This window comes from Gasterosteus aculeatus, chromosome 8 (assembly GCF_964276395.1).
Source record: "Gasterosteus aculeatus chromosome 8, fGasAcu3.hap1.1, whole genome shotgun sequence".
In the NCBI taxonomy this organism is placed as follows: Eukaryota; Metazoa; Chordata; class Actinopteri; order Perciformes; family Gasterosteidae; genus Gasterosteus; species Gasterosteus aculeatus.
Window position 1 is genome coordinate 12,364,694 of NC_135695.1, and position 17,306 is coordinate 12,381,999.

General features: G+C 42.7%; 1 protein-coding gene across 10 annotated transcripts in view; it reads left to right on the plus strand.

The window, feature by feature from the left end:
- Positions 1–17,306, plus strand: part of LOC120823474 (3',5'-cyclic-AMP phosphodiesterase 4C) — a 71,326-nt gene that overhangs the window by 33,791 nt on the left and 20,229 nt on the right. Inside the window, exon 1 of one of the 10 annotated variants that reach the window (XM_078108236.1) lies at positions 3,992–4,643. The exons of 6 other annotated variants lie outside the window; for them this stretch is intronic. In XM_078108236.1, the coding sequence (XP_077964362.1) occupies positions 4,567–4,643 (77 nt within the window). In that variant the 5' untranslated portion in view covers positions 3,992–4,566. Of the gene's footprint in view, positions 1–3,991; positions 4,644–11,005; positions 11,460–17,306 lie in introns of those variants that run through there. 3 more of the 10 variants (XM_040183468.2, XM_078108235.1, XM_040183467.2) reach the window with 3 other exon arrangements.

The following is a 17,306-nucleotide window of genomic DNA, read 5'->3' on the forward strand; positions in this document are numbered from 1 at the left end:
GAGACCAGCGTAAGAGACCAAATCTCCTTGAACCCTGGTTTGGCAACATGAGCGAGGCACCCTTAAAAAGCTACCAGGAGACTGGTTCCTTCCCGCTCTGCAGCTCTCAGCCCATCAAACTGAATCCACAAGCAGTCTCTGGATCCCCAAGAATGTCCCCCTGCAGCTCTCCCCTAAACTCCCCCCGGCACTCACCTTTGCTGTTTCGCAAGCTCGTCCTGAACCGCAGCATCGCCCTAAAGAGGCGCTTCACCTTGGCTGACGTGTCCAGGTATTATTATGAATAATTACAAACCTTTGGCTTCGATGTTGGATAATCAGGATTTACAGGACTTACTTTAGCCCTTTAAATGCCTGCAGTAAGATTTGGTAAAGCATGTTTTCGGTGTCCATTTCCTATTGAAAAATGTATTTAACCTGATTGAGCCATCTCTACCACTTGGCCGATCTGTTATTATAGAAATCCACTGCATGAATAAAAGATCGCTTTTGAAGACCTTGACTTCAGTCTTTCTGATACCTTCCTAAACTTTGAAGTCAAGGGCTGATAAAGGTGGAGGGGCATTTTCACGACATCAAGATGTGCGTCACGGGTTTTCTGCCGCAAAAAAGGCATATTGTCTGTGATGAGAAGGTAACTGGGAAATCATGATGTTGTTGACGTGGGGACTGGTGTCCTCTCAATGGACCTTGTTGTTCTTGCAATGAAAGGTTGTCTTGTTTGGTGCCTAAGGTGTTCATCACGGCATTCAGCAGACCTAGCGTAGGTCACTTGGTGAGAAGAATAGATGCTAAATGAGGAGCTGGACTGCTTTTTTTTTTTTTTCCTGACTTGAGGTGCCACTTGTGCAGAGACGACTGAGCTCAGGCCGATGCTTCATGCTTTGCCATTTGTTCCTCGTGACTGAAAATGGAAAGCAAGCTGCTGTTTTGTCAGCAGAAATCAAGTTCATATAATTTTGTTGCAACAATACCTTATTTGGAATCACATGTTAAAGACATTGTTGGTAATTCCAGAACAGAACGTTCTTTCTGACGTATTTGCTGTTTAAAAAAAAGAAAGTAACCATGTTCGTGCGAGGAAAAAGCTGGCGTCTGGTGACGTATGAAATGGATTTTCCATGGACACAACCATGACCTGTAGGTCATTTGAGGAAACTCCTAGAAAGGAAATGTACCCTTCTCTCTCAAGCCTCCAGCTATCAGTTTGTAAATAGTATTAGGTTGTGAAATACACTATAGGTCAACAAGTAAACTACAGTATATTGCACAATAATATAATGAATTGAAGGATCGGAATAGATTTTGCAGACATTCAGAGGAATTTTAATACTGAGAAATTACACCATGAATCCAGTTATATGACACAAGTCTAGTCACCCAACACCTATTCGTAAACTGAGGAAAGCTACCGTGCCAATCTTAAGTCACAGAAAAAAAGAAAGTGGTTTCAAGTAATTGTATTACTGGAAAAACCCATCGCAGACAACAAAGAGTGACGACCACAGGAAAGGATGTTCTAGTGTAATGAGCTGAGTAGAGCTTCAAGTAAACCATGTATTGCACTACATTTTGGGTAAGCTCACCAAAAAAAGTGCAATCAGCTTTTTCATACATGTATGTTGTGATGGAGATAAAAATACAAATGCCCAAAATCCAGCTTATAGGCCATATTTTTTGGCTCCCTAATTATGAGTGGACCACCGGGATGAGTAGCTGGACCAGATCCACTGAGGTCAGAAAATCCAGTGAGTTATGCTGTACTTTTTTTTTTATTTTTATTTTTTATTTTTTTTATACACTCCGTTGTGATTTTAACTTCTTTATAAATGCTTAGATCAAGAGCTTAGAGCTGCATGATGGGACGGTCTCCTAATGTGCAGGGAACATTTAGAAGAAGCCATTTCACAGTGCGAGCCGTTGGAGGTCAGGTATCCTGCTCAGGGACACTTTGCCATGGGACATGGATCAGCCGGGGCTCGAACTGCCAGCCCTGCGGTTCCCGGCGCACCAACTCCAATGCACCACGTCGCTCCTTGTAATTTACATAAGTCTTAAGTTGTAGGTATTTATATCTGGTTCATCGGTCTGTTTTTTATTTATTAATCACTTGAATGTATTTTGTTATAATGTACTAAACATGACTATTAGTTTTTACCATTTCTAACAACAATGTATTTTATACAGTATCCTTTTTCTAGTCAAGTGTAGTTCTCGATTGCTCAGGGAAGTGGTGATGGTGGTTATGACGCTCGCTACAGAACATTTCATGGCCACGCCTCCCTGGTGCCAGTAATGCATACTTGATTAAATCTAGAACTTTGCACCAGAGTCAGCTCTTCATGGCCCGTCCACGATTTAAAAGACAACAGGTTTGAATATGCTTGGGAAAAGGTCTAGAATGGAAACATTTATATTCCCTATGGGGGGGGGCATGAAGATGTCCTCACATATATTTACAGTCTGCATTTCGGGCACAACAATTGTTGTTTATTGGTGTGCTCTCACTGCTATCTTGGAATCTTTTGGTCTGAGGTGAGGTATGTGTTCGTGTGGATTGGGTGTTATCTCGGTTCTGAGCAAAGCACCATCCTGTTTTAGCTTCTGACTTCTTGTCACATAGCGTGTGAAAAGTTAAAGTAAGTGTGGAGGTGAAATTCATTCCCTTACTTCTCCGACTGCCTTTCTCAAGCAGGCAAACTTAGTCGCGTGTGCATGTGTGTGTTTCTATAATGAGGATTGCACGACACCTCCCACCCCATGAGGACGCTCCGTACGGCTCCTTCAGCCACCGGCTGCATCGTCCCCGGTGTGTGAAGAAGTACTGCAGGTCCTTTCTGCAGCTGTCAGGCTGCACAATCGGCTTCCAGTAGACTACAAAACACTTGCATGTTGAGAGATATATATATATATTACATTGTGCAATAACAGCTATGTGGTCACTGTCTGGGTGTATAATTGATTTCAGTTATTGTAGATACTTTTTATTGCATTTTTACTGCATAGGTAAAATATTTTGGATCTTAGTCTTATTGCACTTACGCCCTACGCTGCTGTAAATCCTTTGGATTTTCCCACTGCAGGACTAATAAAGGATTCTTAACTTGACAGTAGTCCAATATTTAGTCTTCAGTATTCTGTTTTTCCTCCATTTGATATTTAAACTGGAGCAGTAATGGCGCAACTAATGTATGTTATGTTTACGATAATTCTCACAGAAATAGTTCTCTGGTTCTAGTGCCTCAAGTGGGAGGATTTGTTGCTTATAAACTGAATATCTGTGTTCTGAAGTCACACAAGATTTAAGGACCAAGATCATCTTGGGCTCTGACCAGTGGGAATTGTTTTTATTAGGTTTTGCATTTTTTTTTTTTTTTTTTATATGGAAGAAACTATTGATTTACCAAAAAAGCTGAATAATATATTACGAAAATATTTTAGTGTCTGCTGTAAATGTGAATTTGTGTTAGTTTGCTGCCCTGCACCAACTCAAACAATATCCCCCTGTAATTGCGTAGCTTCGGGGCAGCACAAGGGTCAGGTGGCCCGATGATCTCACGTGGCACTGAAGGCTGACGCAGCTCCGTCAGATGCACAAACACCCACGCAGATCTCCCCTCAACAAGTTAGGACTCGCCAACATGTTTCTCCCTAACGCTTCGGAGTTCTTATTGTAGTAGGCTTCGTATTTTCCGTTTCTCAAAGCCGGAAAGGGTCAACGCTTGACTGTTTCCTCTTTTGTCTTGGATATTGAACGGGCCTAGAATGGCCTTTAACTTCATCCAAAGCGTTCAGGTTGAGCTTTTTGTGTTTGTGTCTGCATTGGACATCCTGGTGGAAAGCCGACTCCACAGCTCCCGAGCAGTTGGTGGGCCGTCCTAAGCTCCCACAGCGACCTCGGGGGAGTCCGCAAGCTCTCACACTGCGGGAGGAAGAGGTCAACCCCCGCTGACGCTCTGCCGCGTCATCGCTCTCATGCAACAGCTCAACCACACCCCCTTTCTTGCAAACAGAGTGACTGGCAGAAGCTACTTTTGAAGGTTTTTCTTTTTCAAACTTTACCTCCAGATCTCCTATACGATGTGCAGCGGTGCTTCTGAAGTCCTTTTTAGGAAGGTGATCAATGCCACGTCTTGCATTACTTGGAGTGTTTGCAACAAGAACAAATCAGAAAGGGAGGACGGGTAACTGTGGAAAGTATTTCAATGCAGCCGAGTCTTCAGTTACAACATCTCCCTCTTTGCGGCTTCCTCCTGGAGTGACTAATTGAACATCATACAGCCTTGTTGGGGCTTGCCTGAGACTTCAGTGGGAGAACTCTGCAACGTTCCTGAACAGTTTTTCATTCAGTCTGAAGCCCGGAGGATTAATGACATCGGTCCTGCGTCCGACGCTCAATTTTGCTTTTGTTTTCTCCCCTGGAAACCGTTCTGGTTAACTCAATGCAGACTCCACGGAGCGATCCAAAAACAACTGAGTTGTCAAGTTGAAGAATCCAGAGGAGGCTCGAGTTTCAAATGTTCAGCTTATGCGAGTGTCCTGCGTGAGTCAGGAGCTCAAAGGACAATGAACAAAGACCTCCGAATGGCCAGGAAAGGGCTGCCGATGGGTTTCCGACACGGTCGGAGACACTCGTGTTTGGGGTACGTTCCTAATCTATGCATCCTGCGGCTTTTTTTTCACCACTCGTATTCATGAGGGGGAGTTAAAGCTTCGCTGTCTGGGCAACAGGAATCAACAAGCTCAAAAACCGAACGCTTTCATGGTATTTACTGGTAGTGTTTATACATACATGGTTTTAAAAATGGTTACTGGTAAAGTTTGAATATTGAGAGAGCCATAGATCTGTTAATGGAACGACTCCAGCTTAGCCTGGAGTGATAACTAATTATTCCTCTTACAAACCTTTTGGCTTAAACTCAGTCGAAGTTTCTAGACTGTCATGTGTGATTTATTTATTTTAAAAATTGTAGCCTGGTGATTACATGGCAGTTGATGTTTCATATTCGAAATTAACTACTGTCACACATCTGACATCTGGACGGCCTAATGGGGTCATTTTTTCTGATACGCAGCATAAAGATTGACATGCTTATGACTTCCAAACATTCATGTTATCTGCGAATTCATGACAATTCCACAAGTGCAGAGTTAGTCTGGCGAGATTAAAAAACACTGTACATTGACGATACAGCTTCATAATTACTGCAAATTAAATGATTCACTTTGACTTATACAAACTATTTTATTCGGATGAAAGTTTCCCCAATTGTACCACTACCTGTAACGTCTATGCGGAAGGTGTTGACAGTGCTAACCTGTGGGGTAACCGGAGGACGGGATCAGCTGTGATCGCCCCATCAGAACAGTGCAGAGCGACGACCGTCTGCGTGCGCACTAAACGCACACAGAATGTTCCACACATATTTTCATAATAAAGATTTAATATTAAATAGTAATTGAGGTCTGCACAGTAGACTGCGCTGTCTGGGCTCGTAAGGAGGGACGTGTGTCACCCAACACTCTGACTTATTGGCCCAGTGAATGACTTAGTAGTAGTTCTTGAGATGAAATGTTCCTTATCTGCAGATATTTTACCCAACTGCTTTTCAAAGGAAACCAGTTTGTGGCAAGTTTCAGTCCACAGACTTCCTGTTTTTACTGAGAGGCACCAAACGGTATTTTTAGCACAATAACCCTGAGACAAATGCTTTGCTAAGTGAACACACCACTGAAGGAAGATGTTCAACGGCTGAGTTCTGGTAAATAATGCACCCTACACTATACATGCGTATGTTGTGCCTGAGACATTGTCTGCAGAGGGGATGGTGGTGGAGAGATGCTCCGGCTTTGTGTTGCTCATGTCCAATGAGTGACTTACTAATGGCACACTACTGCGGAATGCACTGACCTTCTCTCTGTGTGTCAAGTTATAAGCACATGCATGTTCCGTGCGTGCGTGCATGCGTGTGTGTGTGTGTGTGCCCATGCCCGTTCCTGTCTTCAGTCCTGCTGGGCACCGCCCAGCGCTCCAGTTTCCAGTCACTAGTTGACTGAGCCTCCCATTCCACATTCCAGTATGATCTCTCACACATGCCGCGCAACATCAACAAGTATTCAAAAGAATACTAACTTCTAATCCTATCTGATGCTTCTGGGTCTAAGTGGATCATTTTGGAAGAAAAAAATCCCTTTTAGATCTGTTAATGATCTAGATTTTTTTTAACTAGTTCTAATCTTTGTGTTTTGGTGGTTCGTTTAAATCTGTTCATGAATCTTAATAAAGTAGTATTGAGTCCAATTGGATTAATACGTTTTCTGACTGTCTTGGCTCAGGATGTTAACCTGTAAACTGGAAGTACAAAATATGTGCAGCTTTCAAGGGAAGAAGTTTATTAACACATGTCAACAAGGCAATTCAATGTGCTTCACATAAAACATTAAAACAAAAGGAAAGTTAAGAATAAGAAGTTTCAGTGCAGTTAATGAAATACAGTAAAAATACTAATGTCCTGTGTTAACTTGGAAAGTATATTCACTTAAATAGTTGTCCACTGAGCCAAATTTGTAGCCCAAGGGTTTAACACAGTGGTGCTTGACCTCACTGAATAAATATTTTTATATATGCAGTATTACGAAAATGTTTGTGACATATTTTGAAAAATGACATTTCACACATTCCATCACATACAAACTAAAATGTAAGTATGTCTCTGAAAAACTGTTCACAAATGATTCATGTATGAATAAACCCGAAGACCACATATCCAGACATAATAGATCTATATAGCATTAACACAATTCTGAGTAGAGCAAAGCTACCACCTTGTGGCTGAAATTTTAAATACATTGAAATACAGAAAACCCGTACGGAACCCCTTGCAATGCATCATATCTTGCAGAGGTTTACACGGTTTGAGCTGTTTTAGAGAGCCGATGGTTGGACTGATTATTTTTGAGTTTGCTGTTAAATTGTAATGTGTAATTCTGAGGTGTTGTGTTCCACTTCATTTTTACCAACCAGGTTTAAGCTGCTATGTTTCATAGCGTTAGTTTTAGCCATATTCTTTCCTCATCCATCACACATTTACCTGCTCTACATTCCTACAAGGAAGGAGAACCCAGTGGGCTTTGATGCAAGTGGAGGATATGTTGGGAGGAGTTAGGACCCATAAGCAGAACTCTTGACAGCTTTGCAAAAGTTCACAAACAACTTTTATTTGAGAAGTGGGTGTTGAAAGTTGATCTGTCGGGCAACGAGAGCTGAGCTGTCGGTGTGGAAGTGGACTGCTGAGTGAGGCAGGCGGTGAATGTAGAAGGCCCCAGACAACCAGATTATACTGAGCGCGCACACACAAAACCCTTATTCATGTTTTCATCATGTAATAGGAGGAGGTTTTCTATCTGTACCACATGTGCAGCCAAGGTTAGATAGAAGAGAAATGTCACACACTTGAAGAGGTTCCATCTGAATTTAATAAGCCGTCAGCTGTGGGAGTAGATGAAGCTGTTCCTTCGGTCTCTACCGAAACCTTAAATGTATCATACTGGTGTTTTCGGATAAAAGTTGTAAAGTGTACCTTTTTAGGGGGGGTTTTAGCACCTGAAAGGTAGTGTGTTGTTGGACGTAGGGTTGAAATATTCTTTCACACTCATCTTACCTCTGACTTTTTCTAAATCTTCTCGGTGACATTCTGATGGGGTTTTTTGGTACATAAAGGAGAAGTAGTCCCTCTTAAATCCTGCAGGAGGATATAAACATGTTCCACTGAGCATCAAAAATCTGTCTAATGGCCACAAATTAGACAAATACATTAAGGAACTCTATGTAAAAACGACAGAAACCCTAATTGGGAGAAGTCAGATCAATGACTATTCAATCACATTGATCGATGAATGATCGACATTGATCGATGAATGATCAATGTCATGATGTCATGATGACCAATGTGGCCTGAACGGGGATTTTCATTTTGACTAAACGGCTCTCTGTTGATCTCCCGTTTTTGTTAAAGGGATTTGCATCGCGCTGCACTTTAACAAATGTGCCAGATGAACCGTTTCTCCACCAGATGGTGCGAGTCTTTCTCTGTGTGTGTGTGTGTGTGTGTGTGTGTGTGTGTGTGTGTGCGCCCCCAACACTTGCATGTATAGACAAAGTTTGGACAGTCTAACAGAACTCTCGCTGAGCGTCCTCTTCATCTGGCATGGCTTTAGATGCCAATGTGCTTATGCGCCCGGAATATAAAAAGGTCTATAAGTTTGATACCTTGTTTCATATCTGTAAACTTGGTAGAGAAACGCACTCTCCCTGTATTACTCTCCCGGCTGGTAGCTGATCCTCATTAGCAGACGTCGCGCTGTCTTTAGAGCTAGCAGCCAGCTGGACCGTAGAAGTCATGTGACAGGTGGATTTGGTTACCCAGAGGCCTCCCACCCATCTCATTCTGAGCAAACCTCCGCCCGGCATCTGTTCTGAGGTCCAACGTGTTTCACAAGCACATTGCACAAGGAGGGACGAGCCCATGTTGGGAGGGTTTCAGTTTAGTATAACTAAGGCTAAAATGAAAACACGGTAAGCGCTTAATGTGATATTGGAAATCACTGTGTGAAAAACGTAATATATTTTCCTTCTATAGCTCTTGGTATAAAATATTGATCACAAAGAAAAGGTTTTGTTTAGGAGTGTGTGCGTTCGTTCAGTCCTGTCAATAATCTTGCTGTTACTCAATTCTAGAGTCCACAATAAGCAAATTTAAAAATGATCCCTGAATATCGCAGTGCAAAGGCAAACTTCAATGGCTGTAACTTCAGTTAAGGGTCTCTGAGGCTAATTGGTCAGCAGCTTCTGTGATTTAACATCACTGGGAAAAAGTGTTTAGTGTGTAAGTGAACCGTGGGCCAGATACACACAATGGGAAGTCCCCGCTCTGCAGATAAGTAACAGTGCTTTGCCAAACAGGTGTTGAACTGTGACTGAAAGCGTGTCCTGGGATGGTTAACACTTGACTGCAAAGTGGTTCAGATAAGGGTCAGCGACCTCTTTGAGGCCAATCAAAGTGGGAATTTCTCCTTTTCGGGTTGGGTGTGTTCCCCCCCCACGTCAAGATGCTCAAGTGTCTCGAGCGAGTGCGATGCAGCGGATTTGAGCATTTACAGTAATGTGGATATTTGGATACGGTGCACGGCTTTACGCACCGCCTGTTTGGCAGCTGCTGCGAGCCTGTGCGTAATGCCACCTGAGGAGGCTTCCTTTTAGCCCTTTTGGCTCGAGCCACGGCCGGGTGGGTCCCCGACGGCAGCAACGGCGTCAAAGGGCTGTGGCTTGGCTGGCCTCCATCAAATGAGTCACTGACACGTCTTTCGGTTTCTGTTTGGGGACTGGATTTGATGTCATTTGTATTTGAATTCAATTTCAATAATTCGTTTTTTGGGTAAGAATCATTGGCGTTTGTAAGTTTGTAAAATAAAGGATTTTTATCCCAACATCAAAAGTTAAAAAACAGATGAAATGAGGATACAAATAGTTGAATATTTGGGTCCATCGCTACATTAAACAAAACTGTTGTGGTTGACAGGGAAATGTGGTTTGCGTCCCGAGCCAGCTCCACTAAAGGTAGGATAGGTTTAGGATAATTAATACAACAAAGCCGACACTGTTTAACGTCTTTCCTGCCATTCATTGTTTTAACACAGAGAACGGCGGTCAGAGTACGCAGGCTCCAGGGCTGCTGACGGCCGTTTGCAACAGTTTAGAAACACCAGCTGGCAATATAGTACTAACTATATTAAAAGGAACAAACGTCAAGGAAAAGTAGCTGGATAAAGACCTCTTTGACTGTGCAAACAAATATGACATCAGAAAAGTGTGTGTTTTTCGGGGAGAGGCTTTCTGAATCTTTCCGACCATGCAACAAGTAGTTGTGAAGAAGCACCGTAATAGCTTTAAGCCTTTTCAGAGAACTCTCATTGAATCAGTGTAGAAATTACATTAATAGGAGTCCAGAGCCAGGAGCACCCTCGGATATCGCGCTGCTGGTATAACAATCGGACGATACCGGATGCAGGATGCAATAGCATTCCTTTCCAATCTGGTTGGGGCAAAGCCAGATTCCAGAGTCCATGGCAAAGGACTTCATTTGGTGAGATCCTAAATTTGTGCAGGAATGTTTAAAAAATATATATATATTAGCTGGGTTAGTGTGTTTGTAGGCATAGCTAAAATATAAATAAATATACTTTTGCTAAAGTCTTTGCATTAATCTTTAAGTCTGTAGGAGATGCAGAATATCTTTACCACTTTTCACTCTCATGAATACGTTTGCTAATGTGTGTGATAAGGAACCGATTTGGGTTGAGGTTCATAATATCTGTGACAAGTTCCACAGCTTCATGGTGGTGATGAACCAGTCATGTCTGCTTCAAGGGATGGAATTATGATCTGCATTTTACCTGACGTGCAATACATTTTAAAAAGTCCCCTCGTACCACCACGTCCGACTCGGCCGTCTGCCATGTCTCTTAAAAGACTAATATTTGTGAACAATGTCGACAGCAGCGAGTTGGTTAGGTCATCCGTCACTGCGCGCCTGGTTAATTTGCCTGGTGCCCCTTTGCACAGATCGGAGCTCCACATTGTCATGTTGAGGACATCGATGAGACTATAAAACATTTTAAACCCATGGAAATGCATGACCGCTTTTCATTTGATTGATGTAAAGCTGAGGCAGAATTACTACCTTTTTTTCCAATCTGTCCGTACCTCCTTATACACATGACGCAACTACACACCCCCCTCACATACGCTCACTCATAGTTCAGGTCTTTTTTTAAAGCCTCCGAGCTCCACGTGTAGACAGGGGGGAGGGAGGGAGAGGGAGAGAGAGAGAGCCATAGAGAGACACGGGGAGGGAAGTAGGGAGGAGTGTATCTCCAGAGAAGAGGACTTGAGCGTGCAACTCCTCCAAAGTGGATTGGAACCCGAGCGCTCCATGTCCAGCAGTCCAACCCGCATGACACGGCAGCGCCGAGGACATGGCTCTTTAAAAAAAAAACACCCTGCTTGGATCCCCCCCCCCTTTGCTTCTTTTCTACCCCCGACTTGTTTCTGGGCTGGAGGGCATGCCGCTGAAGCTCACGGAGGAGGGCTTTCCTCCGTCTGTCTGCGGCTCAATGGAAAGCTGGCGCGCCGTGAGGGGAGAGGAGAGCGCGCACGAAAGCCGAGAAGTAGAGGAGCGCCCGGAGGAGGAGGAGGGGGAGGAAGAGGAAGAAGAGGAAGAGGATTAGTGGAGATCAGAGCGGAAGGGAGACAAAACGGCCACAAACATGAGTTTGCCAACTAACTGTATGTATCCTGCCCCTTCGGTCCAGGATCGCCATCTCAAAGTGCGGAATGGGAACATCTGCGGGTCGCCGTGCGCCGTCAACCGGCCCATCGACATTGTGCAGAAACGCAGGCGGTAGGCCAGATCCGGTTTAAATCCAGATGTTGCAGTTCCACAACTCTAACCACACAGCTGTCTTTTCTTTTTCAAACCAGTTTCATGATTGCTTTGCTGACAAGCACTTCGACAAGCGTTGATAAAACCACTATGACGTTACTGTAGTATGCAGTTGTGATTTTATTTTTCATTCAAAATAAATGTGTGCTTGTTACAGTATAGTTGCATTATAATATTCTCGCAGTGACCAGTGTATCATTTCTATCATATCTATATCTTCCCCTGAAAAAATATTCTTGTGAAATTCCCAATGTTTCACTGTCAGGAAACAGGACACATTTATTGCCATAATATGTCAGACATACAAGGAATTTGACTTTGCTGACTTTGCTGAATTTGACTTTGCTGAATTTGACTTTCCTGTAAACCCAGACTTTGTCTGGGTTTACAGGAACTGGACACTATAACCTTTTACAGTAACTTTAGTAATTTGCCTCACTTTTAATGTAAAAAATCAGTTTGTATATATCAATTGTAGCAAAATACATTCAAATATTATTGCCAGTGAAACAGAATCTTACACACACAGACTTTGCCGAAAGCATTCTCAGAACTTACAATGAAACTTAAAAAGATCTAATCATTTTTAAATCCAAACTGTTTGAAGGCTGAGGGTCAAAGGTTACGATTTGCTTAGAATAAATACATTTTTTAAAAGCATATGATGACATACCATAAATGTATATCTGGTGTGATTTTATATACATATAATCACACCAGATATAGTTTGCTGCTCCTGCATTGAAACACACACACACATATAATACATTAGTATAGTCAGTAGAGTCTGTCTGAAAATGGTTGCTGACTTAAAGGTCACCAAAGGAATTGTGAATAATTTTGCAGCCAGCGTTTCATAGAACTCTGACGACATCAGCCTTGTTGGGCGGGGGATCAAAGTGTGTTTATAACGTCAATCCACTAATAAAAAAACTTCAAAGCAAGATTCCTAACGAAAGCCGAGGCTGACGTATTTCGAAGACTGATGGATTAACCACATGTGTGTTAGAACAGTAAAACCAACTCCCTTTACCCTTTAGTTTCTCTCTGCTTGCAGAGATGCACAATGCTTCAAATGCTTAAACCTGTGTAAACAAGCATAAAGTCAACGTTTACTTTTGATGAAATTCTACTCCACATTTTCACAGCTTTACTTCGAATATATGAAAGTAATCGAACTTCTAGCATTGTTTTTCTTTTTAGTTATTATTTGCTGCTAAGTCCATTAGAGGTGGAAGAATAATGCAAAAATGATCGAATGCCAAAGAACACATCGAAGTAAGAATCATTTAATGGATTTGGGTTTTTTGTCGTCTGTCCCTCTTACATTTTGTCAGCTCCATGTGTGTGTTGCCTCTAGTCTTGATTATGTGTTGAACTTCTTTTGCATGTCTGTAATTTTATAGTTTTTGTTAATTGTTCAATATGCTGACCATTTTGCGATTTGGTCACACGTCGCAAATTTCTCCTCTTTCAGGCTTGTGGCCAGATTGTGAATCCTTTACTCAGTGGCAGACATAAATCCCAGGATTGGCCTATTTATTTATTTATTTTCTCCCTGTCTTCTTTGTAGCATATGCATGCTTTTAATTGATATGGAAACAACAGTGTTATAAAGTTATTTACAGTTAATATATTCAATAGAAAGGTAGCTTGGAAAATGGAAAACAGCTATTTCCTTTGGTAACTACCAAAATGTGGATGTGATTTTAGACGAGCAGAGCAACACAAGTAGGGGCTTAGTCAAATTATTTTGATGAACAAGCTCCATTTTGATTTCGCATGCGCTTTTGCGATGCAAAGTAGCCTATATTTGTTTAGATCTACTATGATTCGTGATGTAAAAAATGATTATGCCATGCCACTTCTCCTCTTCAATAGTGTGTCACTCAGCCCTGACTAAGAGTTAGTTCAGGGTTTTAGAGACCTGCATCCTTTTTGATAAGCTGCTCAGTCATCACGTTTTTAGTCAAGCTTCACATTGGCTTACATTTGAAACTGCATTCAGGGCTACACTCAAAGCAGTAGGGATTACGTCCCGACAAAGCGGCCTGGCAGCACTGATGCCCGTAACCATAGTAGCTCATTCCTGCTCGCAGGGAGGGAGGAAAGGTGCCAATCACATCTGAAAAGTTTCTAAGCCCGCAAAGAGTGCGTACTGCATGATAAAACATGACATTTTACACACAAGGACTTATCAAGATAGTTAAATACAATATAAATATTTGGCCGAGGCACACACAATAACCACAATCATGATGATGATGACAAAGCACAACCCAAAGAAATGCATGATAACAATTACATAACAGATAATTCTTCGGGGGTGTTTATGTCGAACACCTTTGTTGTGTGACCACTCGGTGTTTGTGCTGTTTTAGGTCTTACATTAGTGAAGCCGGGTGACTTGATTTGGTCACTGGCCGTTGGTCAGTATTGCTCTTTCGGTCTAAAGACTTTTAACTTCAGCGATGCAGATGGTGGTGACGCAGAATGCCATCCGCCTCTTAGTTACTCATCGTGATTGAGTTCCCAGTATGGATCAGCATTGACTTGTGCACTAAGCTAAGGGCAGCGAACCGCTAATCAATCTTGCATTAATATTGGTTACAATGATTCAGCAGTCATTAAAGTTGGATGTATGTGCAGTCTCTGGCTTTTTGCTGTTCGTGAAATGACACACTAAACACGCCACACTTCATAGTTTTCATAGTGCTTCGATGATTAACTTTGTTTCTACTATTCATGGGAACATTTGAAGATCCCAGCGTTTGCAACGTTGGCTCCACCTTTTGGAAATGGTAAAGCGAAGGGAATAGCTTCACTAACCCTGATAGTGTGTAGGAAGTCTGAGGTTTGGCCACATTGAAATAAGTCCCTGCAGCTCTTTATCTGATCGATTTGAGTAAAACTGCTTTGACAAATCCACTGTAAAAATATCCAACTGTTTATTTAAAACGATTAAGCTTTTCTAAAACCCCAATAATGTGTCTTCGCTGACAGGCTGCAGATGCAGGAAGTGATCAGTTGCTAAAAGCAGTGTAACCGGCTCTGTGAACCTGGTAGTTTCGATAACTATTTGCAGGTGTAGCTGATGACTGAGGCCAAATACTTTGTTTAGACTTACATACGTGTGGAAACTCTTGTTGCAGAAATGTTCTCACAGTCCAAAACCACAAAAACTGTAAATCATACTGATGACAGTAATTTGGAAGTAGCAGCCCCTCAACTGTCGACTCTCTTCAACTGTTAACAAGAGACGTCTCCTCCGTTACCTGAACAATTCCTTTAACATAACATTTTGAGCAATCAGGGGAATTGAAACTGTGTTTTTAATGGATCCAGACGGAAAGAAACCTCGACACAGATCAGGACAGCAGTGTCAGTCTGCCCCTCCCACAGATTCTGAAATGAGATCTGACCTTTGGTGGTGTCGCAGCAGGTTGTCCCGCCCTCTGGGCCTCAGCCCATGTCAGCACACTGCGACGTGACGCACGGCTCACTCCGCATGAGGTCAGGGGTCGCAGCAAGCTGCCGGCATGTTGCAACGTAATGTAAATGAAGAGCCGCGTTAGCCCTTTGAGTGAGACAAGCCATGAGTACCAGCTGACTGTATCGTCTCATTTGGCCCCTGCAGCTGGCAAGGCTTATCTCGCCTGTGCTAACAATGTTGATGGATTTCTCGCTCCAGACTTCAGCACCATCTTTCTTTTTTTTCTATACTGGTCACAGGCATCTCTTGCCTTTTTGTGTCCTTCGTCTCGGTAACATGGATCTGATGGGTGTGTTTCAGATGGTTGTCTCCCCCACGTTTAATTCCGCAAAACTTCATTAGGGTGACCAATCCCAATAACAATACATAGTGTTAAGAAAATAAGTATTCAATAGAATGCTACTCGTCTAAATAATAACTTTGTGATGTCACTCAATAGATTCATACTGCACAGGATGCTGTTTTTCCTCAATTGAGTAAAACTAGGTAAACATTTTTTGTTTCATTTCAAATCTGTCGATTATGCAAAAGCAACATTGAAGATCGTGTTATCTGGGCCAGTTCATGGTGAACCTCAACTAAAGGTCCACTTTTACCAGCTCTTTCAACCATGTGTGACAATCCTCTTCGGAGGACGAAGAATTCTCATTTTTCAGAATGCAATTATGTATTGGACATTTAAATCGTATGCTAGAAGACGTGTACAGTATGTATGTGAAGCGTAACTTGTCTCTGTTCAAAACTGGTAAATTACTCCCCATCCACTCGCTCCTCCAACGACTTTTACTTCCATCCAGTCGATGGTTTTGGTTTAAAGTTCACAAACAGCTGCCATTTCCCTGATGTATTGCAGTGTTCCCCACAGCTGTTGCAAGTGATGTCATGAAAATGTCATACATCCTTCCAGTTTCTGCCCCCGGGATTTATTTTCTTTAGGGTTACAAAAGCAGAGAACTCAAGATCTTGAGTTTACAGTATACACATCTTTTCACAAGGATCCATCAAACCCAATTTTGACTACTTAAAAGACACATACGGGGACATTCAGCCAATAGTCTTGCACTTAAGTGAAAGGAATTTCTGACCCTGCGGGTGGGGGCTGAAAGGAAATATTGACGTGGCTGTTCACTGGATTTGATCCCAGATTTTTCACGCAATTCACTGCTGACGCCTCAAGCCGCTTAACCTCAGGACCCCTCTGCACGGAGGCTTTTGAGTCACTCCTCTGCTCTCCTACAACAAACACGCCTCAACAGAGATCCCACTGCATCGGCCAGCTGGCTCCTGACGCGCATCGTCTTTTGTGCGTTTTTCATTGCATCCTCTGTGTTCAAGATTCATATTTGGTGGAAAAGCGGAAAGGGCAGCGAGCAGAGCGCCGGGTCAGGAGTAATTGCCGGCCCGAGAGCGCGTCGATCGGCGTTGCAGCGGCTGTCATGAAACCACAACTGACGTCAGCAGACAAGGGAGACTGTGTTTGCGTGACTGTGTGTGTGTTCGTGTGTAGAATATCACTGGAAGAATAGTGGAGTGAGTGTTATCCTGACATCTGTGACTCCAGGAATGAGGATCAACTCGGGCACATGGACGGCTCTGTTCCCGTTAACCTTGTTGCAGGATTACGACACAACAGTGCGGCTGATGGGCTTTAATGTAAACCACAGCGATGAGGAAACAAGGCGTCCTCATGCAGTCTGCGTCAGCGGCGTCCCTCCCAGGTGAACTCCATCGCCTGCGGAGACGTCAGGGATTTGCCTCCACAGAAGGACGCCAGGTGGGGAAATCCCTGTGTACGTGGAGACTTTCCGTGTTTAGTTGTCATCGGGATTGGGTTGATGTGTCTGGATGAGAGTGCTTTAAAGACGCGGCCATCAGTTTATGACGTGTGCACATGGAGTCGGGACACGCCGAAGCTGTGTTTGTTGCATGTCGAAGTAGATAAGACGTGACAAAAAGGAAACGACTATTGCCACTATTAATGCTATGAAGACCACATCTGAGATAATCTCGTGTTTTGTATATTCAGAAAACTGATATTATTCATGCTTTAAAAAAATCATTCGTAGAGCTATTGATCATAAAGGGATGCATCCTCATTGAGTGCCAATTGTGATATTTCAACTCTGCTGATATTTACGCCTCATTGGGGTAATTGTAACTTCGGGCAGGAAATGCTGTTTTGAAGAAAATAATTTGTGATAACATTCAGAAAGAAACTATTTAATATGGCTCCGTAATGTCGCTTTGTCGGGATGATTCCACGATGTGATCCCTAATAGACTGTACACACAAAACACTCTTTGGTAATGACA